The 25,650-nt window shown below is 36.4% G+C and overlaps 1 protein-coding gene across 1 annotated transcript in view; it reads left to right on the top strand.

Annotated features, from left to right (window-relative positions):
• Positions 1–22,229, top strand: part of LOC135268153 (ATP-binding cassette sub-family D member 3-like) — a 58,079-nt gene extending 35,850 nt beyond the window's left edge. Inside the window, 7 exon segments of the mRNA XM_064372715.1 lie at positions 329–6,111; positions 6,632–6,730; positions 9,787–9,875; positions 15,679–15,748; positions 17,779–17,876; positions 18,213–18,336; positions 21,465–22,229. Of these exon segments, the coding sequence (XP_064228785.1) occupies positions 6,109–6,111; positions 6,632–6,730; positions 9,787–9,875; positions 15,679–15,748; positions 17,779–17,876; positions 18,213–18,336; positions 21,465–21,473 (492 nt within the window). The 5' untranslated portion in view covers positions 329–6,108 and the 3' untranslated portion in view covers positions 21,474–22,229.
• The last annotated feature ends 3,421 nt before the right edge of the window (positions 22,230–25,650 follow it).

The following is a 25,650-nucleotide window of genomic DNA, read 5'->3' as shown; positions in this document are numbered from 1 at the left end:
ACATGGCCAAGCTGTGATTCAAGGATAAAGAAGTAGACTTGTATTTATGTTTGCATTTACACACACACACACACACACACACACACTCCTAAAAATTGCCAAACAAAATGTCTGTTACATAATAGTAGTAAAAATTTGTTAAGTGCTTTTTGTAAATAATGCTTACTAAGAGTCAGCTGGACTATTTTTATTTAATATGTTCTATCTCACTATGAATGAAAAAGAAGAAACACTTTTAAATAATTTGGTATATTTGACATCTTAAACTCATTTTAATGATAGCACTTTGCACACAAAGTAAAGCTCTCTCTCTCTTTTTCCTCTGCAGTAAGAAAAGTGGAAAACCACCATTATAGAACAATGAGGTAACATTTTAAATCATCTTCTTTTTTGGATTTCATGCATTTATTTCATTAATTTTGTTATATGATTTTGATTTAGGATAAAATTTTATTAGTAGAGAACTTAAAAATACCTCCAGTCTTCTACATATTACAGGAAGTCTTTCTGAAATAGGACTCCTGACAAGTATCTTCTAGTATTTACTTGAAACTGTTTATTCAGTGGAAAGTGTCATTCTAGGAGGCACCCTTAACTGAATTAGTTCTAGCCCATGATGACATTAATTTCCCCCCTTCTAGCTTTTTAGCGGTGACTGTTAGCATCTTTTGTATTGGGATCCTGCCTCCCTCCCTCCCTCTTTCTCCTTCTCCTTCCCTTCTCCCTTTCCTTCTTTTCTTTTCTCTGTCCCCTCCTTTCTCTTCCCCTCCCCTTCCCTGTTCTCCCTTCCCCTCTTCTCTCCTCCCCTCTTCTCCCCTCCTTTCATCTCTATTCTCTTTTATGTCTTACTTTTTCTTTAAAATTTTCTTTTTACTGACCAGGTCTCATTCTGTCATCCAGGCTGGAGTGCAGTGGTATGATTATAGTTCTGTGTAATGTCTGCCTTCTGAGCTCTAGGGATCCTCCTGCCTCAGCCTCTGCAGTAGCTGGGACTGGGACTATAGGTGTGAGCCACCTTGCCTGGATGTTTTCTCTAGTAGACCCACATATATTTGAAGATAGTTGTATCTTATGAGTCTTTCCCTGTTCTAAGCAACCGTGATTCCTTCAAATATGTCTCACGTGACATGCGTTCTGATCCTTTTTCAGTTCTGTATGCATTCCTTTGGACTTACACTAGTTTCCTTAGGCATTGTGCTTAGAGTGGAATGTAGTTGTCCAGATGTGGCCTGACTAGCGTGGAATATATCAGCCTGATTACATTCCTTGATATGAATATGATATTGCTAAAATTCATCCTGAAATTGCTTTTATTTCTTTCGCCCTATTTTTTACATTAAGTGGAGTTTATGGTAAATTATAAACTTCAGGTGTCTTTCTGACAAACAGCTCTATACCTCTACATGTTATATTCATCAGTTGATTTATTTCTTTTTTTAATGATAACTTTATTGAGGTATAATTGATACACCATAAAATTTATCCATTTAAGTGTATAAATGAGTAGTTAGTATAGTCACAGAGTTGTGTGGCTATCACCACTACATAATTTTAGAAAATCTTCATCTCTCCAAAAAATCCTATACCCATTAGCAGTCTCTCCTTATTACCATCTTCCCCCAATCCCTGGCAACCACAAATCTGTTTCTGTCTCTATTGATTTACCTGTTCTGGACATTTCAAATAAATGAAAGCATATAATATGCCTAGCTTCTATCACACAGCACAGTGTTTTCAAGTTTCATCATGTTGTTGTTATATCAGTATTGCATTCCTTTTATTGCTGAATAGTGTTGTTTGTATATATATATACCACATTATGTTTATCAGTTCATCAGTTGGTAGACATTGAGGTTGTTTCTATTTTTTGGCTATTATGAATAATGCTGCTATGAAAATTTGTGCACAAGTTTTTATATAGAGATATGCTTTTATTTCTCTTGGGTGTATACCTAGAAGTGGAATTGCTGGGTCATATGTTAACTCAGTTGATTTCTTTTAGATAAACATTAGTTTATTGCTGTAAATGTCAGTTTATTAGGTTTAATCCACTGTCTATACCATTAGTCTAATTTTTAGTGCATTTCTCACATCTGATATGTTAAATAGAAGAATTATCTAGACATTTAATTTGCCTTTCCTTTCTTTCACATGCTGGTAGTATTGACTATGTAAGGGCCAAGGAGATTGCTCTGTGGCTTCTCTTAGTCTTTGTTTTTGGTTATTCAGCTATGAATACATCCAACTACAGCAAAATCTGGTTCATACTTCTCCATTAAGGCCACAATAATTTTATAGGAAACATCTAATTTCTTTATTAATTTACTAGTTCATTTAGTAAGTCAATCTTTCAATAAATATTTCTTGAGCTCCTCATATATGCCTGGCATTGTTTTTGGCTCTAGGTATATGACAGTTATAAAAATAAGTTTCCACCCTCATAGAGCTTACGTTCTACATGTCAGCTAGTATGTTATAGTATGGTATCCTTAACAAAGAAGAAAATTAGAATAGTTTACTATGATGTACTTTTAGTAAACTCATGCTGGCTTCTAGTGGTTAGTGTCTCTCAAGTCTTCCCCAGCTCTCCATGTCAGTGTCTGTTCTCTGAATATCCTGGTGATTGACATCAAGATTGTTGTTCTTTAGTTTCCGTAGTATTTCCTTCCCAGTATTTGAAAAATGTGATAAGATGTGCTTATGTCTACTTTTCTGATGTATCTCCAGCTCCATGATCTCTCATATCTAAGTTATAGCTGAGTAATGAAATCTTAGTTATCCTATCTTACTCATATCTCTTATTTGCATATCATAACTGCAAGTTTCAGGACAGCTAGATTCATTTCACTCATATTTTTCTTCTCATTTTTCTGTACAATATTGTTTTAGCATATACTTATCTGCTAGTTGCATAGTATGAGCAAGATAAATTTAGTTTATATTAAGTAATTGGCAATAAAAAGGACACAAGATGCACACTGATACCACATTTGTTAAATTTATAGGAAGTGCACACATGCACACCTATGTGCTAAAATGAAATCTAATAGGATATGTAACAAAACAGTAGGTTTAGTTTTCTTATTTTTGGTCGTCATATTTTTCTAATTTTTCTACAGTGAATATGTTATGAGGAAGGCAATTTAACATTTTTTTTCATAGAAATTTTTTATATCCTTTGTGATGGAGGTGGGGTAGGGAGAGGCAGTTTTCATAAGACATGAATTTTAAGGAGAAAAAAAGATTTAATTAGAAAGTTAGAGAGCAATATAATGAAGTTCAAAATGTATAAAGATAAGTACTGTACTGGGTTCAGTAGCATTCCCATGCATATTTTTGTATTTTGTGTAGGTGTGTGTATCCATAAGCAATATACGTAGAATTACTTTACATATTTGAAAGTTTCATAAATTCATGTGTAAAATGAATTGCATGTATCATTCTAATTTTTTCCAGCATACTGTTTTTTTAGATCAGTTTAAAGCTGTAGAACTACTTAATTTAACTGCTCTTTCGTATTCTGTTTGTAAGTATGTGAGGTGCTTTCTTTTTTAGAGTTGTCTAGAATTTTCATTGAACAATTTTGTTATGATTTATGTAATATTGGTGTACATTTAGGTTGTTTTTAATTTTATGCTATTATAAACAGAGTACAATGTTTTTATTTGTGTGGCTAAGCATATGTACAGGTATATCTGTAGGGTAGGTTTCTGAAAGTAAATTTGCTGGGTTATTTTACATTTTACAGTTAGTGTACATTTTACATTTTGATAAATGATATATAATAGTTGTACCAGTTTTCACTTTTCCCTACAATATACAGGAATACTTTACTCTGTCAGCACTACATGGCCTCTTATTTTACTGCTATTTCAAACATATTTTTCAGTCAATCTCACCTAAGATAATTGACATTAATAGGAATTTCCCATTGTACTTTGTTACCTCTTGAATTTTAGGCATTTTTTTCCTTGTTGCATTATTACTTTGACTTCTCGAAAAGCTTTTAATGATTTGTTTGCTTTTTCTATAATGTTCATGTTAAACTTATATCACCACAGTGGTCTTTTTATTTGTATTTAAAAAAAAATTACTGGGAAGTTTAGAAGTGAGAAAAGTTAATGGTGAATTTAAAATGAATTCTTGTAATGTTATGAAATGTACTGCCTCTATAGTTATTCTTATTTAGATAGGTTTCAGGTAGAGTTTTGCTGTGATCAAGATAGTCCAGTATTCCTGACATCTCTTTGAATTCAGCCCTTCTGAGCCACGTGCTCCCCCAACCCGCAGGTGGTCCTTTGCAGAAAACAGTGATAACTTTTGGAAGAATATAGTTCTCTTCATGGATTGAAATGTAATGAAAATCTGTCAGCTTTCAGTCAGTTTAAGGATAGGGACAGTGACAACAGGGACAGAAGAAAATGAAGAATTTTATACCAGTTAGCAACTAATATTTTAGTGTTTCAACATTACTCTCTTGTAACTCTTTTTTTTCTAACCTTCTTCATTGTTTGTTCTAATCATTTCTTTAGAGTAGCTAGAAACAGGTGGTCCTCTATTTAACTCAAATGTCCATTTCACCTCAGGATTGTGCCACTTAAGTTTCCAGCCAAGAATGGAGAAAGGTGTTGACTACAGGTAAGGCAAGGTGAAGTGAGGGAGGGAGTGGTGATGGTGACAGGAGGAAAAACAAGTAGAGGTTTAACTTCTTTTTTTTAAAGGTAATTAATATGGATCACCTTCTCTTTACTCTTTTCTTCGTATGTTTTCTGGGTTTGGGGAAAATACAAAAGGAGATTAGGTTAAATGTGTAAGATTTAGCTTGAGGAGAATAGGCTAGTTCAACTAAATGGACTGCGAGCAGGGCTTTTTCTCTGTTTTGTTTGCTGTTGTGTCCTTATCATTTAGAATAGAGTTTGGATCAAGTAGTTGTTTGTTGAATGAATGAATGCATGCATGTCTGAATTAAGTAGACTAAGCCTATAACTCAGTAGGATGGGGTTTGCAACTTTGTCTGAAAGACGTGAAATGCTGAGTGTGTGTTCCAGCAGTTGCAGGGTAAGTTGATTCTTCACCAGTTCTTCCTATTGTAGTCTTTCTAGTCTAACCCTATAAACCCAGTGCCTTCAGACTTCGTTTTGTGGTCTACAGTTCTGTACTACACTCGGTGCCTAGTTATTAGGATTATATCATATATAAAGCACTTAGCACAGTGTCTCACATATAGTTGGTAGTTATTATTCTAATTCAGTAGCCAAACAGTTCACCTGGTTCATCAAGTTATTTATTTAATCAAAGCATATTTACATTATATTTAACTAATAGAGTTACTCTACAAGTACAGGCATTTGTTTGTCAGGAGCACAGTAGTTAATCAGGGGATTGGGGTTTTTCTGGAGTGTCTTGCCTTTTCCAAGAAGTTTCTCCTGTCTGTTCTCCCAAACATTCCAAGAGTGATAAGTAAATAGCCTCTACCATAGGATAGTCTTGCTGCTTCTTTCCTTATCTTTGCAAATGGTTTAGTACTTCCATTTTCATGCAGCTAGTGAAAATGAAAAAACTCTTGAGAGAGCTAAGATTATCTTTTAAATCCCTCTACACTGACAATAAGCTCTCCAGCCTTACTGTGGCTTCAAGGTTCCATCCTTTGTAAGCCCTGCGTACCTTTTCAACTTCTCTCATTCTTGTTCCCTTTGCTATAGCAATAGTGTCATCTTGCTGTCAAATGTGCACAGCTATTTTATTTCTAACACTGGATTTTTGTACTTGATGTTCCTTGTGCTTCACTTCCTCCACCCTGCAGCCCACCTTAAATAATCACATGGCTTCACTTTATTTATGTCTAAGCTTAAATGTCAAGAGGCTTTTCAGACCATCCTGTCTGAACCGTTCTTTTTTCCCTCATGACCCTGCTTAGTCTATCTGTAATAATTTATTTATTGGTTTATTTTTTGTCTATGTTTCTCCTACTAGAATGTGAGCTGCATGAGTGAAAGAACCTTGTCTGTCTTTGAATTTTACGAGGAAGAGAGAATGAACTGACAGATATCGGAAATGTGAAATTTTCTGAGGAAGAGAGAATGAACTGACAGATATTGGAAATGTGAAATGGTAAATCTAGGAATCCAGAAGTTTCTTGTATTTGATATCAGGGAAAATTCTGTTCAGGATTTTTTTTTTTTTTAAGTGTGGTGTTAATCAGGAAGTGGCTAATACAAAACTCAGTAAGTCCTCGACGTTTTTTTCAGCTCTCTGTCTGACGTCATCCTCTGTGATGGTACCTTCCTCACAGCTCCAGCCAGGTTGGCCATATTGTTCTTCCTCAGGCACATTACAGGCTTTCACCTTGGTATTTTTCAGTTGCTGTGTCTTCTGTTTGTAGTTTTCTTCACCCAGATAATTATGTGGTTCCAGAACTCACTTCCTTATTCAGTTTTTAGACAACATTATTTTCTCAAAAACATGTTTGAATATGAGTAGCAGTGTAAGTATGCAAGTCTATGTTCTGTAAATTTATTTATCTTGATAGCTGCTTATATTGACTTAGATGAAACGTGATTCTTTAATTTTATTATATATTTGTTATAGCTATCTTAAAAGGCCTTTTTTTTTTTTTTTTTTTTTAACGTAGAAAGAGGGGAAAAAGGAGCGAGCTGTGGTGGACAAGGTGTTTTTCTCAAGGCTCACCCAGATTCTCAAAATCATGGTCCCTAGAACATTTTGCAAAGAGGTAAGTCTTAGGAAATTATAATGTTAAATATATTGGGCCGTTCTTGCATTAAATACCTGAGGCTGGGTAATTGATAAAGAAAAGAGATTTAATTGGCTCATGGTTCTGCAGGCTGTACAAGCATGGCACAGCATCTCCTCCACTTCCAGGGATACCTCAGGAAGCTTGCAGTTACAGCGGGAGGTGAAGGGGAAAGCCAGTGTCTTACATGGTGAGCGAGGGAGCAAAGGGCTGAGGAGGGGCCACATACTTTTAAACAACCAGATACATGAGAACTCAGTCACTATCTGGAGGACAGCAGCACGCCATCAGGGATCCACCTCCATGACCCAAACATCTTCCACCAGGCCCCACCTTCCAACACTGGGTATCGTATTTCAACATGAGATTTGGGTGGAGACAGATACCCAAATTATATCATTAAGTGTTCAACTTTCGAGGTTACATAATATTAGAACAATCAAATCATAACACTTCGGTTATACTGTAGGTCAAATGTTCTCTCTGTAGATAAAGAAGACTACTAAATTTTTGTCTTTAAATCATCACCTGTCATATAAAAACCCTTGTTCAATGCCAGTTTTTAAATAGTTTTCTCTTGTTTAGGACGTATCATTTCATTTTATTTTATATGAAATACTAGGGTACTGCCATGCAGCTACCCTAAATGGTGTTGCTTTGTTATAGTTAATACTGTCAATAAAAATAAGGTTAAATTTCAAAAGACAAACCTTTTTATTATATTGAGATGTTAACAAGTCACATTAGTGTGGAATATATTTGATTAAATGTTTTTTAGATACCCAAAATGACATCTGGATTCATCAGGTATTTCAGGAAGTGAGCTGCTTGTATGAATAAAGTTTTATAAGTAATTCCTTTGCTCTTTTATCAAGATTATCTTTATAAACATTTTTAATGATTATTAAAATAATGCTGTGTTTTCAATCTTCCTCAGCATTCTCTCATTCTGTAACTAGAAATAACATTACCTTCAACTCTTTCTCTTTCCCTTGTCACCCTTTTTGGTCACTGGGATCTGCTAATTTTTCCTGTACTTAACTGTTATAAAAGCATTGCATTTCCCAGCGACAACGTCCATTCCTCCATCATGCTGAATTTGCTCTTCTCTTCCTTACCTTGGCATCATGTCCTGATGATTCTGCCCTTGAGAAATTCTTTTTAAAAAAGTAATAGCACTTGTTTTTTCCTAATTAGACAGACAATACATGTTCCTTGAAGAAAATTAGAAAATGCAGCTACATTTTTTTTTTTTCTTTTTGGCACCTGTCAGCCTCTTACTCATTTTGATATATAGTCATCTTGTGTGTAAGCATATATTTTAATTTAAAAATGGAGTCACACACTTTTTAGATCTGCTCCTTCCCTTATATTATAAATGTTCTAAGTGTCCTAAAATTTCTCATAAATGAGTCTCTCCCTTTACATTCCTACTGTTCTCACTGTCTCTTACCTGGATTACTATATTTTAATTGGCCTTTTTGCTTCTTTTCCTTTTTCCAATTTGTATTATTTCTTAAAATCCTAATAAAAACATTTGATTTCTTTTTTCTTATAGAGTAAATCACAACCTGACTTTGGCCTTCCTTTTAATATTATCTGCTTAGAAGATGTTGTTTTATGATCTGACTCTATGTCTTCAGCCTTTCATTTGTTTACAACATCATGTCTGTGAAATCCTGTCCCTCCCTACATCAAAAACAAATATGTTTTAAAAAATTGCCTAATGCTCATCTTTTTCGTGACTATTTCCAATGACTCTTTAGGCATAACTGTTTTCTCATTTCTACAAATTTCTGCCTTTGGAGAATCCTTATTTAAAATATAAGCTTCTCAGGAAAGATTTGTATATTATCCTCCAATTAGTTAAAGCTTAATGTTCATTTGAACTATTGCAGGGGTTCAATGAATGTAAAACGAATTTGAGACATTGAATGAATCCCTGGGAGTTAGTAAGGGAGGTAGAAGGGGCTAAATTGGCCAACCTGCCACCCTCTGCAGACCTTCTTCCCTGACTTTAGCTTCTATGTCACTGTCTTATTTTTCCAATTAAAGTTTAAGATCAGCTTTAAATGTGTGTGTTTGGGCTTGGGGTGGCAGGATTCTCATCTCATAGAAAGATAACTGATTCCTAGCCAATCACCCAGCGTCTGAACTTTCCCTGCTTCATAATCTATCTGGCACAGCATTGCTTAAGTAATATTCTTTAAACATCACTTTTTAAAAATCACTTTTTGTTCTACTGAGAAGCTTGCAAGAATTTTATATGTATAAACTCTGCTGGTTATACAATACCATAGTTCATATGATTTTAACCCCTTTTTTTCCCCATTACATCCTTCACCTTTTTTACCCTTAATCCTCATTCTCTTTTTTATTTTACTATTTATCATATTTCTAATGCCATAACTGTCTTTTGCTACCCCAAACCTTCCCATCCCACAGCTTAGGACATGAAGTGATGCAAATATGTTTGCCTAAATTTGTCTGCAACTTTTTATGTGTAACTCTTCCCTTCATAACTAAATGGAAAGCCCTCTGAGGGCATGGGCACTATTAGAAATTTTTCTAACAAATTAAACCAAATTTATTCTACTTAGGCAAAATTTTAGGTTTCAATTTTTGTTAGTTGTTTAACTGTATATTTACAGTTACTGTCATTTTTCTTTGTTAAAGTTATATGTTAGAAATATAAGAAAATCAACAATACACTATAATCTAGGTAATCTAAATTATATCCTAGCTTCTGTCCTTGACTAGGAGTATGAAGGCAAGTTCTTTGACCTGCCTAAGATTCACTTTTGAATTCTGAATGAGAAAGATTAAATGAGTCTATGAGACCTTTTCCATTTACATAATATTCTTGAGTTCCATTTTGATTATGTTTAAAATTGCTCATAGAAAAAATGTCAGCCAACTGTATTAAGACTAGCATAAAACTTTAGATTTGTAAACCAAAAATTGTTACCAAGGTAATATTTCTTTGAACTTTCTAAAATGCATTTATTTAATTTACTATGCCTGGTTTATTTTAGACAGATTACTTGATACTTATTGCTGTTATGCTGGTGTCTCGAACATATTGTGATGTTTGGATGATTCAAAATGGGACACTAATTGAAAGGTACTTTTTCATTCACCTTCCTCCTATATGTGTGAAATGCTAATTTGTCTCATATTTAAGCATTATCTTTATAAGCAAGAAATAGATTCTAAATTAGGTAAAAGATACTCAAGTCAAATTACGTGTTTGTTCATTTTCTTAAAAAATATTTGGTGTTTTCCATGTGCCAGGCAATGTGCAATACACTGTGATAGGGGTCTATATGCCAGCAACTAGGAGAAACTAGTTGTACCAAGCCTTACTGAGCTGACAGTTTATGAAGAGTTAGAGACAAGAAGACAGAAAATTAAAATGCAATATAATAAGTGTGGTAGGGCTGGGCGCGGTGGCTCACGCCTGTAATCCCAGCACTTTGGGAGGCCGAGGCGGCTGGATCACGAAGTCAAGGGATCGAGACCATCTGGTCAACATGGTGAAACCCCGTCTCTACTAAAAATACAAAAAAATTAGCTGGGCATGGTGGCGCATGCCTGTAATCCCAGCTACTCAGGAGGCTGAGGCAGGAGAATTACCTGAACCCAGGAGGCGGAGGTTGCGGTGAGCTGAGATCGCGCCATTGCACTCCAGCCTGGGTAACAAGAGCGAAATTCCGTCTCAAAAAAAAAAATAAGTGTGGTAATGGGAGTTCTAAAAAAGCAACAAGTTGGAATTTTGAAATTAATGAGATAATTTGGAGGAAAATTTGAAAGCATTTCAAAGAATCACATTGAGCATGTTTATTGGAAGGGAAAACAATTCTTTGACATTTCTGTCTGCATCTACTGTTAGTACTTTTTATATGTTTTTCATTATAGTCTTTCTACATGTTATTAATCACTGGAATTGCTAATTTTGAATGTAAAAACATCACAAATGTCAGTTGGGATATCTTGGGTTATAATCATTTACCATTTATCTATTACTTAAGAATTTTTTTTTGTAACACTAATTTGCATGTCAGAGTAAAAATTTTTACTAGGAATTTTATTTCCTGATATGTAGTTTTTGTCAGAAAATTTCTTAAAATATTTAATCTAAAATAACTTTTTGAATGACAGTATTTAAAATTGTTAAATGCCCCAACAATTTGAAATAAAGGTTTTTTTTGTCTTAGATTATTGATTTGCTTCTTAAAGATTTGTAGGAAGAGGAAGAATGCTTTATGACCATGCTCTCTAACTCATATCTCTAGGACAGTAAAGAATCTTGTACACACAGCATTAAAGCTCTGAAAGTATGTACCTCTGAATAGGGGTAAATTATGTAGGCTAGTATATTCAACCCAAGTTTCCCTGGTCAGTCGTGTGCCTTTTAATTTTAATCAAAGTAATATATGAACATAGCTTTAAAAATAATACATGAACATAGCTTAATGTCAAATAGTCCTATAGCATTAATGACAAAACACATCAATCTCTTGGCTCCTCTCACTCATAACTGTCATTATCTGGAGTCAGTCATTTTCTGTTCTTTTTACTGTTTCATCTCTTATTTTGTGTCTGCATTTCCATATTATATATTTGTATTACTGCTTATAGATTTCTCATTTTTAGAGAGGAAGTGTTTATTTCCTACTTTGGAAGGTGAGAATTAGCCCTTTTATACTCTCCCACGCTCATCTTCTCAATAAAAATTACATAATTTTTTGTTAAATCAGAATGTATTGTTTATATGATTTTGACTGCTGCTTACAACTGAGCCACATAGCATACTTCGATAGTACCTTTTCCATACAACTTTTTGTTTTTCCTGGTGTTTATAAATTACCAGTTGTTATTTGTGCACATTAGTTTTTGTTTTTTTTTAACGTACTTCCCCCTAATTCAGCTTGAGCTTTTTGACAATACTGTAAAATCTTTTCAGTATTGGAATATGGTCAGACACCAACTAATCTATCAACTTCATCTTTCTATTTCCACCCCCACGTATACATTTTATAGTTTCCTGTCTTCTTGTTTTAATCAGGATTGGTTGCATTTTAGGCCCACTGAATAGCAATCATGTTTGAACTTGCTTTTATCATTATTTTGGGAATTTCTTTCATCTTTGCATTCTGAATTAAATAACCTGTTTCTGGACTTTTTGTTTTTCTCTTCCTCAGTTTACTTTCTTGTTTTGGCAGATACACTCTTTTTCTGAGTAAGGGTGGAAGGGAGATAAATTTTTGAGACCTTGTAGATCTGAAAATGTCTTTCTTCTAGTCTCATACTTGATTGATAATTTAACTATGTTTGTGTATTCCAAGTTGGAAATCACTTTTCTTCAGAATTTTGAGAGTATCACTCTGTTCTGGTCTCAGACTTGGCTGCAGAATGATTGGAATCATCCGGAGAATTTTAAGAACTATGAATGTCTGTGCCCCACCCCTAGAGATTCTGATTCAATTAATCAAACCTTTATGAAGCATCCAGTAGATTCTGTTGTGCAGCTCCAGGGTGGGTATTGAGGCCTCTTGCCATTCTAATTGCTCAGCTGTAGCTGGGATTTGTTCCTCCCTCAATCTCTCCCTCAATCTTCTTTAAAAAATTGTTGCTGTTGTATTACTGAATGTTTGAAAATTTCACTGAACATTGGTATGAATTTTTCTTTTTCATTCATTGTGCTGGGCACTAGGTGTTTCTATCTGGAAACTGATTCTCTGATAAATTTTCTTGTGTTTAAAAAGAAATTATTTCTCTCCATTTTTTTCTGGATTCTTACTAGCTGAGTGTTGGAGTCCCTGGACTAATAATCTGATTATCTTGTAATTTCTGTTCTATTTTTGTCTCTGCCATTTTATTTTATTTTCTAGGATATTTCTTTAACTTTATTATCTGGTGAATTTTTATTTGTTATAATTTTTTTTCCAAGAGTTATCTTTTGTATGGATGTTCATTTTTATAGCGATCATTCTTTTAAGTATGCAATATTTTTTCACCTCTGAAGCTATTTAATTCTTTTTTTTAATGTGTTTTTAGCTCCCTGCATTATTTGTTTCCTTCATGGTCCTTTGTTATACTGTTGTTTGTCATTCACATTAGAGGCTTTCCTCAAGCATTCTATGACTCTTGGCTATGAATTCATATCTAAAAGTAAGTGCCTTAAACACTTGCTAGAAGCTGGAGTTGAGAGCTTGTTAATTGTTTGGTCTCCCTTGAAGGGTGTTTGTAGGGGAGCGTAATCGAGCACGTGTGTGTGTGTGTGTGTGTGTGTGTGTGTGTGTGTGTGTGTGTAGTACTCAGTTTTAAAATTAATTATGAGATTTAAAAATTTTTTTTTCATTTTTTGTGTGAGTTTCTGAAAAATATTTTTAAAACCATTATTTCGATATACTTTACACTTACAGAAAAGTTGTAAAAATAGAATAAGGGGCTGGATATGGTGGCTCATGTCTGTAATCTCAACACTTTGGGAAGCTGAGGTGGGAGGCGAAGAGTTCAAGACCAGCCTGGGCAGCACAGTGAGGCCTCGCCTCTACAAAAATAAAAAAGTTAGCTGGCTGTGGTGGCACGTGCCTATAGTCCCAACTCTCCGAGTGGCTGAGCAGAAGGATCACTTAAGCTTAGAGATATCATATCTCAACGACAACAAAAAAGATTTGCATAAGGAACTTCCTTTTATTCTTAACCAACATTCACCAATTGTAAAATGCTCATTTTAAAGTTGTTAACTTTCTCCTGAATAAATGGTTCTGAGCCTCTGCTATGTATGAAATTCTTTATTTGGACCATGTCTCAATAAGAAGTTTTAAAATATTACACATTCATACAGTATAATTTTATTTGAAAAGTTAACATATATTTCCATCTCACTATTTAAGCTACAGTGTAAATTGATTTATCTGTTTTCCCTTTTTGTCTTTTCTAAAGTAAGTCTAGATTCATGTATTTCTGCTAAAGAAAGCCTCAAAGAGACTTATTATGGTCCTTAATGTACTTCATTTTAATATTCTTTTCATATGTTAAACTTATTTGTTGTGGTGACTAATGACTGTGGAGTGTGGGAAAATCTTAATAGGAAAGACACCCTTTTTAAGGCAGAAACTGTGCTAATTCTGTGACGTGGAGGAAAATTCTTCATACCCTGTTGCTGCTTTATCTGATCATAAAGATGTATTTTATTTTCACCCATTTGGCTACAAGCAGCATTTTAAAATTGCGAAACTAGCTTTTATAAAGATTCTTAAACATTTGGAAGTTACAGTGATAAGAGCTACTGTAAAATTGTTTTTTTGTTAATTATGTTTCTTTTGCAGTGGAATAATAAGCAGAAATAAGGCTTTATTCAAGAAACCATTTTTTAAATTTATAGCTGCTACTCCAATGGTAAACCATTGCTGAATGATGGCATGTTCTTGTGTGTCACAGCTTGAGCAGCACTAAAGCACTTTGGTTTTATGTACTTTGGTTTGATTCAAACAATTTTAACGTAAATTAATCTGAACCTTTGTTACTATCCTGATTGCTTAATGTCTCTAATATTCTTATTGCTATAAACAACATTTTTGTGTGGTTCTATTTAATTTTCTTGTAGTTAGCCATTTTTGTTTTCAATTGTTTTGCTTTTTAGGGGTTACATAAAAATTGGAGTATTAATTTCTTTTAATCAGTCTAACATTTCCCAAAGTATGTTCTGTGGAATCTTAGCTATGATAGAGGAAATGCTTCACGCTACAAAGCCTTCTCAGAGAGTAAAAATGCACATATTATACATTAAAACTTTTGGGAAGGTCTTTGGTAAAGACATTAGTTAGCTTTGTTTAACCTAGGGCTTCCCAAATTTATTTATCTGTTCCCTCAAAGAAAGGAAATTATTTCTCTTGTCATATATATGCTAGTCATTTTTGTGTGTATATGGGCAGCTAGGTTTAAACCAGTTAGTCCAGTGTTTCTCAAATATTTTATATAAATATATCTTATGAAATTTGGGAATATTATTAAGTATTATTTGAAAAAAGAGTTCTGTGATCAAATAGATTCTATTTTGTATTAGATCATAGACATATCTTACTCAAAGATCCTTTACTTATAATGCTTTGTTCAAAATTTTGATAAAGTTTTGGAACCTTTTTAAAAAAATGTTAATGTATATTTTAAAAGCAGAAAAATACATAAAACAGATTAACAGTAGGCAAAAGCAGAGCTAGTCTAATTTAAGTGTGTTGAGGGACATGAGGCTTCTATAGATCCATTCTGGGGCTCTAATCTATGCATTAGTCCCAGTGTTGGCAAACTCTAGGACTCAAGGTCAAATCTTACTACCTGCCATCTGCTTTGGTAAGGTTTTATTAGAATACAGCCATATTTATTCTTGACTGCTTTTGTTTTACAGTGGCAGAATTGAGTAGTTGCAACAGAGTCCTATAGGGTCCACAAAGCCTAAAATATTTATTCTTGACCCTTTGCTCATCCCCATTAGTCTGTCTCCCTGCCATTCACACAAATGAGAGTCAAATTGTTAAAATATTTGAAAACAAAATACTACTTTGTTTATTCATAATAATGCACTCCTGGGGCTATAAAGCAAAACTCCTGTTTTGCTATCTAAATTTTTTTTGTAGCCACTTAAGCCTTTTTTTAAAGTGGCCATTTTTACTAGGGAAATAGTTATCATTCTGTTTAATTTTGCCATTTGCAGGATGAGATTCAATCGAGTTCAAAATGATTACATTTTAAAGTTGCAAACATATTTTTGCAAAAGAAGTGTTTTTTTTAAGAATCTTTTAAAATTGATTATTTTGATTTAATAGAAGTTTCCAAGAGTAATTTTAAAGCTTTACGGAAGTTTTCCTAGTGGTAGATTTTGCTTCTTTTCCAACTAATGCATTGCATGTGGTGGTTTGCAGTGGTATCATTGGTCGTAGCAGGAAAGATTTCAAGAGATACTTATGCAACTTCATCACTGCCATGCCTCTCGTAAGTTTAATTCATTAAAAATCTTTTTAACACGGGAAATTTGCATCTTATTAAAATCTTTAAGGGTTTTTACTTATCAGATTCTTTAAAGATTTATGATACTAACTTCCTATTTTCAGTTTAGTTTTGTAATTTATAGTATAATTTTCAATGTAAATATTTATACTAGATGAAAGGATTATGTTTGGTTTAATTTCATTTATAATGTACATATATTCATATACATACATATGTGGGTGAGGGGTTATTTGGCATTTTTTATTAAACCTTCAGTTTAGGTTTTCTTCAGTTTTTAGCAGCATCTCATTAGATAGTAGCACCCTCCTCATAGTTGTAACAACCAGAAATGTTTCCAGTCATTGCAAATGGGTACAGGTCGGGTACAACTTGGGGAGCTGGGGGAGATTTGGAGCGGGGAGTGCAAATCATCCTGATTACTTTAGGCCATAAACTATTATAGTAACTTGAAGTAATTTAGTTTAAGTTAAATTGGAATTTATGGTCTGAATTTTTTATACATAAATTGTTAAGTCTAAAATATAAGTGATTATCTTAGTTTGGTTCTCATTTTAATCTTCTTGGTACTATAAGAATTTAATGTTCTACATTTGTGGGTAAAAATGAGAAAATCCAGTTAGATTGAAATTGTCAGAAATTCTTGTTTAATATAACTGGACAATGGGGCTACATAGCTTTTAGACTTTTTAAAATAAATGAGATAAGCAATATCGGTATCAAAGATTAAGATTCAGCAAAGACCACTTGAGAAAATTTTTAATATAACAATGGAAAATGTTAGTAAAGATGGCTGTAGAAGTAATCTGGAAAATGGCATTAGTTGGTGTAAAACCTGTATTTTTTTTTTAAACAAATGCAAATGTAATATCGGGGTTCAGAGTGCCCTCAGCTCCCCTGAGAGGATGTTTCTCCGGGTTCTTGGTCTCCTCCCCTCTCAAGAATGAGAGAGGGACCACGGTGCAGTGTGCAGTAAATGCCGGACTCAAAAGTGTTTGTAGAAAGAGAGAAAAAGGAGAAGGAGAGAGAAACAGTGAACTCTCACACTGAGTGAGAGAAAAGAAGAGCTGCTCTCACACTGAATGAGAAGGGTTCCCAGAGGGGGAAAACCAGAGAAGGAAAGCCCCTCTCACACTGAGTGAGAGAATCCAGAAAGATGGAAATTCAGGAGAGGAGAGCAGCTTCCACACTGAGGGGAAGGGAGTAGAGAGAGAGATGGAGTTTAGGAGGGGAAGACAGGCTTCCACGAAAAGAGTGTGGAAGGGGACTCCAGAGGGGAAATCCAGGAGAGAGAAAGATGGCTTCCACGAAGGGAGTGTTTGTGGAAGGGGACCCAAACATGGAGGCTGAAGGGATGTGGAAGAAGAGGACTTTTAACCTGGGAGGAACCCCCACCTTCTCTAAAACCCCAGACCAATGAAAGGAGTTCCTTAGAACTTCTGCTGTAGTGATTGACTTTTGATTCTTCTTGCGCCCTTGAAAATTAAAACAGAGACTGTTAAATCTCCCGGATGGAGAGAGATGGGAGGAGGGCGTGGTGCTGGGCAAGAAGTTCTTGCCTTAGAAACTACCTACCTCGTGGACCTAGTAAGAGTATACATTCCCTCATTGATACAGTGTATACAGAATTCCATTGTCTAGGGTTGTAGTGTTGATAGTAAGAAACATAAGATATAAACGTAAATGTCTGAACTCCTAAAAGCAAGTCTTTACAGATTGGCTAGAAAGGGGATATATTTTACTTTTTGCCTATTTGCCAAAAAAAGATGGCAAGATACATCTGATAATTAGTGATATTAACATACTCCATGTAGAGTTTAACATAGAATTACTCAAACCAGGTACATTAGGTATAGCTAAATGCAGTAAAGTAAAACAGAGCTGAATTATATCAATTTGGATTCAATTATAAAAATTATAGGATTTGGGACACAAAATAAAATAATAGCAAAATAAATTATAATTTAGTAAGTAGAAATGAAGCATGATCAATAATATTTGTTTGTTTGTTTTAGATTTCTCTGGTTAATAACTTATTGAAGTATGGGTTAAATGAGCTTAAACTGTGCTTCTGAGTAAGACTCACTAAATACCTCTAGGAGGAGTATCTTCAGTAAGTGATAACGTATTTTTATATTAAAAATACTTAAATAGAAGAGTAGTACTTATGAAGCTGATCAATATGGTGGCTTTTTGTTTTTTTTTTTTAAGGAAACTGCTCTTGGATACAACAGCATATTGGGAACTGGCTCTTCCATTAATTGACAAGTCATCATTTTCTGGACTTGTGTCCTCCTCTCTAAAATCAATTAGGGCAATCAATAGGATATCCTCTGGCTCCAGACTTTTTCATTTCTATGTATTTGAGCTAGGTGGTGTAATGTGAATTTTTTTTTGTTTTGTCTTTAAAATCGCTTGTTTCAAAATCACTTTCTTCTTGCTATTTTAGAGCTTTCACATATTATAAAATGGGAAATCTGGACAACAGAATAGCTGATCCAGACCAGCTGCTTACACAAGATGTAGAAAAGTTTTGTAACAGTGTGGTCGATCTGTATTCAAATCTTAGTAAGGTAAGTTTCTCTACTTTTTAAAAGATTGTTTAATTAGTTTTGAATCTAAGCAAATTTATATAGAATTTATTTTATGGACAGAACAGCAGAATGTAAATATTTAATGCTTTTGTAAGAAAAGTAGAGTTGTTATAATAGTTTTAATTATAATTATTTAATTTTTAAAATTATTTTTGTGAGGTACTTTGGCCAATAACTGGTAATTTGGTGTCTTATAAGGATTTTCTAAGAATTTTGCAGGTTGACTCCATAAAAACAACAGAAATTTAAATTCTGATCTTTTGACTTGTATGCGTCCAGCCATAATTAAATATTGACTGTCAATTTATGTTTCTAATTCCACGTTTATAACACTAGACTAGGACTTCCTTTCAGCCCGTTTCTCTGCTTCAGTATCTCTAATTCTAATAGATCATTAGTAAGTAGTAGTCAAAAAATTTCACAAGATGGAAGTGTTTTTCAGTTTTCTAATTACTGTTTTTCCCCATCTCAGAATATTGCCAAAGCTCCTGACTCTGATAGGCCTTAACCAGTTTTCCTTCTTCTTGCTGATTTCTCCAGTTCTTGTCTTAATCATATTTTCCACTCTTACAGCTTTTGCAGTAGTCTTCTTATTAAACCCTCATCTACCTTTTGCATTGACGTAGGATATGTAGTAGGCTATATATAGACTATAAAATAGTCTGCCCAGCATCCCCTCCCCTTTTCATCTGAAATGCTTCAGTTCCCACTCCAATTCATGTGACTTCCCTTGGTTTTGGGTAGGAGCTTGTCTCATAGTGGACCAATGATAGTATCTTTGCCTCTGGTCACAGTTGACCTAGATACACAGTTTTGAAACACACACACATATATATATATATATATATATTACATTGTAAGAATAGGAATGTTCTTGCTTCAACCAGGTGGATGGAGGAAAGGCAATTCTTAGAGAGATATATCCACAAGAGCTGCTCTCCTCATGCCCAGGCCCACTGCTTTTCACTTCCAACCAAAATTTGTTATTTATTTAGCTCTCCAAAGCCTTTGCTAACTAATCCCAAACTCAGGAACTCTGACAACTACAAACGGTTCAGTAATTCAGCTTTTTTTCCTGTTCCCATTACCACATTTCAAAGTTTGTTCTCTCTCTCTCTTTCTGTGTGTGTGTGTGTGTGTGTATGTTTACATGCATGCATGGTGGGAATGGGGGGTGTATATATACAACTTTCCATTTAATTTCGTAGACGTTATTATGTATGCTTTTCATCTTGGCATTTGAGCAAGTCTGTAGCTCAGGTTTTGTCACATCTGGAATAGAGAAGAATATCAAATTAATTGTAGTGGGTCTGTGCACCACTGTGTAAATTAGATGTTTTAAACATCTGATTGATCTTCAACTTTAATTATGAGTCATTATTTTTGTCAAATTTTAATAGTTCTTGAATTTTACTAGTATCTCTAGCTTCTTGATAATTTATAAGGTCAAGAAAAAAAAAAGGGAAAAGAAAAGTTAGGTGTTGACATATGCCAGTTAACAAAGCAAGTCATCTATCCTAGTAATAATGTGGATTAGAAAGCGCTGGCTGTTGGCTGGGCACCGGCTCATCCCTGTAATCCCAATACTTTGAGAGGCCTAGGTGGGTAGATCGCTTGAGCTCAGGAGTTCAGAACCATCCTGGACAACATGCTGAAACCCCATCTACAAAAAATACAAAAATTAGCCAGGCATCGTAGTGCATGCCTGTGCTCCCAGCTCCTTTGGAGGCTGCAGTGAGCCAAGATCTTCAGTCTGGGTGACAGAGCCAGACCCTATCTCCAAAAAAAAGTGGAGGCAGGAGTGGTGACTGTTGACTTAAAGTCAGTGAACACAATTTGGGTTTCTTGAAAAACACTTCAAACTAATGCAACTGATGGTACGTAAGTTGAGTTGTCTGTGTATGTGAAAAGCAGTACATTATCCCATATTATTTTGGTTAGTGAATAATTTATCTTTAAAAATATTTTCTCCCCTGACTCAGTATTCTCCTCGATGTATCCCATTATGATGTTGATTTTTTTTCTCTGACTGAGGCAGCATCTTGGCTTTTCATTACACTTCAGACCATTTCACATCCCTATGTGCAAAGCTCTTCCTCTATCTGTGGGTTGATTTGTTTCTTTAATGTCACTGAAGACTCGTTTTATACTTGTCACTTACCAATATCATTGTGTCCCACAAGAGCTCTTTTCAAGGTATCAAGTGATCAAAATCATTTGCGTATATCCCCTGAAAACATGTGTGAACACATATTTTCGGGTGTCTTGTAAACCTAATGCTATTTTTTTGTTTTCATTTAGTTTTCCCATGTATTGAAAGGAACAGAGCCATGAACACTTCTTATGGACTATTGTTGGATATATACATATATATATATAGTTGCTATAACACCATTGATGTGTTTTTGCCTTCCAGTAACAGAACCTGGCATGGTCATGGTCGGGGTGGTTAATGATCCTCAGTGTTCCTGTGAGGTAGAGGGTGTGTTTGGGATGAGAGGGACCTCCTCACTTTCTCAGCTTTCTTTCTCACCTAGAGTTTGTGAGGCTAGCACTTGGGAGATTGTCCCGTACCCAGGTCTCCTCTAAGTTTTGATGCTGAACTTGCGTGAGTTGAAGGTGCAATGAGTGTTACGTGGGTTACCTAGCATTGAGGGAGAAGTGAAGGAAGGAGTACTGGGTCAATCCCATTTGAAAACGTGCCTCTCAGCAGCCTCACCATCCTCCAGCTGTATTGAGTAATGACAGTGCTTTGAGGTGTATCAGAGGCTGTAAATAAATCAATTTCTAATGTCTGGGAGACCTGTCATTCTGTGTCAGAATGAAAATCTGTCAAGTTTCTTCATTTTAAATATGATGAAATTGCAGCTTCACAAAGTTACATGGTTTACTTGAGGTCACACAGTGATGAGTTTTGAGCACTGCCATTAAGAACAATTATAATAATTACTCAGAAATTGTTCACAGAATCCACATAATTCAGTAGATTTAAGAAGTGAGTGCAGCTAAGAGTCATAGATGTGATTACCTCTGCACCCTAAGTGTGAAGGTCAGGGAATCCACTTGATGTACAATGGAAGTCTTCTTTTCATAATCTTTGGTTTCAGGACACATGAGGCATGAATGTGGCCAATGACTTGACGCTCTTGTGTGTTGTCTGCTGAGCCTTCAATTGAATCACCTTCCAGCTGTGGAGCATTCTTCATCCCAAGGGAGGTCTCTAAAACCAGCTCTGAAAATAAAACGACAGCCAATGTCATCCACTGGCACCCATGATCTTACTGTGACTTTCTCTTCCACCCAAAGGACGTCAAATCAGGAATGCGGCCTTGGACAAGAAAGTCCAAAGTGTGAGGGGAGGCCAATAGAGTGACTTTAATATTTTCTGTTTTGTTGATCTTTCTTATATTACTCAGTAAGGACAAGTGTGCCAGGAGGCAAAGGTACTCTAGATTCACAAAAATATTTAAGAAACACAGGATTAAGAAACACAAATAACTTTCATGTCGATAAGGCAAAAGCAAGGAAATCCCCCTGTATGTAGTCTGTGTTTGGGGAGGGAAGAGGTTATAAAAGTGAAAGTTAAATCAGAGCTGAGTGCAAACAGGAGATGGGGATGGAAGGGCCTGGCAGAGTGGCAGCCCATGGGACACAGAGGTGAGACCAGACAAGAGGTTAAAGCAGCTGATGAGAGAAAAGAACCAGGGAACACTAAACCTGGAGAATTTACAAAAGTTGCATCATTATATGATCTATTGATATATATATATACACCCCATGTAGCACACACACCGAATATGCATAATATATATCACAAGTGACAACAATGCATATATATGTACATATTAATCTAATAAAAAATTATATAGAGATTTGGGTGATATTGAATGTAACATTATGATCACTATTCTGGGTACATTGAAATTGGAAAAATATTAGAAAATGAGAAGAATGAGAAAGAAAAGGTGTGGGAGAAACAAATGATCTTTAGACAGCAAGAGAAATCACCAGGTGAAGGAAGATATGAATGAGTCAAAAGTATTCACTCTGTCCTCTTACCTGGAGCTTCGTTCAGGCTCTGGACTCCAGGGAAAGTGAGTGTGTGAGCCAGTGGGGTGAGTCTTGGCTGGGGTGTGAGAATCTGTACAGAAGCAAAGGAGATTCCAGTGGGAAAAAAATCAGTTTAAATAAGTTATCACGGCACGTGTCAGGGGCTGTGCATCCCCCGACAACTACTGAGCACCTTTCATGTGTCCTCTCCAGGGACCCAGATAGTGCTCGTTACCTCACGTGACCTTTCCTCCTCCTGAAAACGAGGGTTCCCTCATTCCTCAGCTGAGGGCGACACTTGACAGATCAGCACCAGGCAGCCCCAGGGGCTGCAGGAGGCGATATTGAGTGGAACAAAGAGTGAGAATGAGCACGACCCAGGGTTTTAAGGAGATCTGAGCCGAAGTGGATCCCTGTGAGATGGAAACTGAAGACATGGCTGTGGACATGAGTGGAGATGATGAACTAAATGGATTTTCATAAGAGACTGATGCGAACATTTTCCATGTGGAAGCTGCCCTTTTATTTCAAAAAGAGCAGAAAAAAGTAGCAGAAGCAGCAGCCGGGCATATCAGGAGACTGGCTGTGGGTCCAGGATTTACACTGTTACTGAATGTACCTCACAGTTTGTTATTGAAAGTGCCTGATAGACAATTGGCTTCATGAGGGATGGGAAAGGAGAGGAAGAAAACTGGCAGAAGAGTCTCTGTGAGAAAGGAAAGGATGAGGGGTCTCTAGAAAGCAGAGAGCTTCACAGTTGCTCTACCTCAGAGGAAACACAACTGTGAAGTCATTTTCTAAGTGTAAATTGTCAGAAAAATAAAAGGATTAGATAACACCTATTCATAGGTCTATTGGGCAATTCTTATTGAATCAGGCCCTTTGAAAACTATAATAATTAATATTCTCAAAAACGATGACAGGTAGATATTACTTTTCAGGTATCTCTGATGAGGGAACAGAGATTTAAATACCAAAAAGACAAAAACCTTGGCCAAAGTGAAAAAGCAGAAAGTGGCAAACACAGGACCTCAGAGCAAATTACATCCTAAGGCCCAGACTCTTGCTCACCTCATCGGGTTGGAGAATCATGGATTTCAACTTGACCCTGAGGGATCATGGAGAGGCCCCATTCTCTCCTTCACCCACAGCACCATGACCATCAACATCTGGATTATAAACCTTCCAATTCCCCTTTCCTTCCTTACCTTGGAAGGCCCACTGGTTCTCAGAATCAGCCTTGGCCTTGAAGCTGCAAGTGTTGGAGGAAAGGCTCCACCTGACTAAGCCATTCCCACAGTGGAACCCTTGATCCAGCTGTAGTCGCAGACAATTGGGCACCAGGGTTTTTGCTGCAGCTGTGCCTGTGAAGCCTGCATCTCTGACAGGTGGTGGCTCAAGTCTCCACTCCACTTCCTTTGGACACAGGCTGCCTGGGTGGAAGCTAAAAGGAGAAGAGGCTTCAGTAGGAATGATCTCAGTTTTCCCTTTCTTAAGGACACCCAGAATGGGTACCCATCCCTGATGTCCCTGACTCTCAGTAAAGCCAACCAGTGACCTGGGCCACACAGACAGACATCATGTAAATGCAGGTGATGTCACTATTCCTGTCTGTGCCTGGGGACGCTGACAGGGCAGGTGCTCAGATTGGGGTGTCCCTGAAGTGAAAAAACCTTCTTGGCCCAGAGGACTTTGGATTGTCTAACAAGGTCATGGCGATCATTCTGTTATTATTCATCTCTTTCTTGTGGCCCAGAGGGAAAGTTCTAGACAGCTCTCAGAGCATAGGAGAGTAGGAGCTGTTCTCCACACACAGGGGCATAAGAGCAGGGCAAGAGTTTGAGCTGCGAGGCTTTGAGAAAGAACGAGGAAAAGGGGGGCTGGGATTCTACCGACAAAATACAAAGAGTGGCAAACTTTTCAGGGTTCTGGGATGTTTTGAATTTCCCATTGCCTATAATGGTTTAACCCCCTCTCCACATCCTCATTCTCTACAAGGTTTCTCTAAGTTTTCTTAAAAATGCCTCCACGTGTTAGTTCTCTTTCATCTGCCTGAGAGCACACTGTATCAGACTCTCATCACTGATGCCTGAGTTCAAACACCCTCCCTGTCTGCTTTCTCTGACTGTGCCATCTCCACTCTAGCAATTGTCTTAGCAGTTTTATCGCCCCAAAGCCCAGTTCTTAGCATGTTTATACCCTGCATCTGAATACTTTCTCTCCACCTTCCACTACCTGGCTGTCCCACTCACCCTGCCTCTGTGCTCTTTGTAACTTCTGCCCCATGATTCTATGCAGCATCGCCTCCCACCAATCGCTCATACAGATTCTCCCCTGCCGCCATGCTGGCCCCTCCATGGCCCTGCCCTGCCTCAGGTACCATCCAGCTTCATGGTCTTTGTCCAGGAGTCCTTCTCTCGGCCTGGTGTGGCCTCCCTAGTTGCTCAGGGCACACTTCACTCATCATTAACCATAAGCCACTTAGGACACTCTAATATTTTAAGATAGTTCATATTGGGCAAAAGAGAAAAACATCCTGAAATGACACATCTGGCTGATGAAGACTGGGGAAACACATCTTTCCCTTTCTGATTCTCTGCACTTGCTATTTAAAGTCAAGCTATGGGAATGTTTTTAATTATCACTTAATTTATGTCACTTTATCCCTCTCTTCTAAACTGCTGATTCTTATTAAGCTTATACTTTATTCTTGGCAATTGCAGGAGTGAAGGGACAAGTTTTTCAAACTTATGAAGTACTGTAGTATTGTTCTTTGGGCAGGTGGGGGGAAGCCATCGATGAGAGCATGTGATAATGTAGGTTGTATTCTCCCTGATTCTACCAAGTCTCTCTGTAGGGATAGGATAGGTGGGGCAGATCGCCTTTGACACAGCTGCTGGGGTCAGGGCTATGTACTGTACACACTATTCACACATGGTTGTCAGACCCCTGGACACACTATTCACATATTATTTTCATGAAGCCACACGCAGAATGCTTCCTTGTGTTATTCAAAGGGTGCATTCATTCATCTCAGCCCATCTGCGTGGATGAATGTGGCTGCTCCTGGCCCACATTCCTGATGCCCTGGCAGGGCCGACCCATATCACAGGCATCTGACTTCTGAAGCACATGTCTGAACATTCCCCTTCCTTCTCATAGGAGCCCGTCCTGGCTTGGGTGCTCCTGAGATGGAGCCCCACAGCTTTACAGGGGCTCAAGATTTCCAAAATGAGTTGAAAC

This window comes from Aotus nancymaae, unplaced genomic scaffold (genome assembly GCF_030222135.1).
Source record: "Aotus nancymaae isolate 86718 unplaced genomic scaffold, 86718_ANA_hifiasm-v0.15.2.pri h1tg000007l, whole genome shotgun sequence".
Taxonomy (NCBI): domain Eukaryota; kingdom Metazoa; phylum Chordata; class Mammalia; order Primates; family Aotidae; genus Aotus; species Aotus nancymaae.
This window is presented reverse-complemented; position numbering and strand designations above follow the sequence as displayed.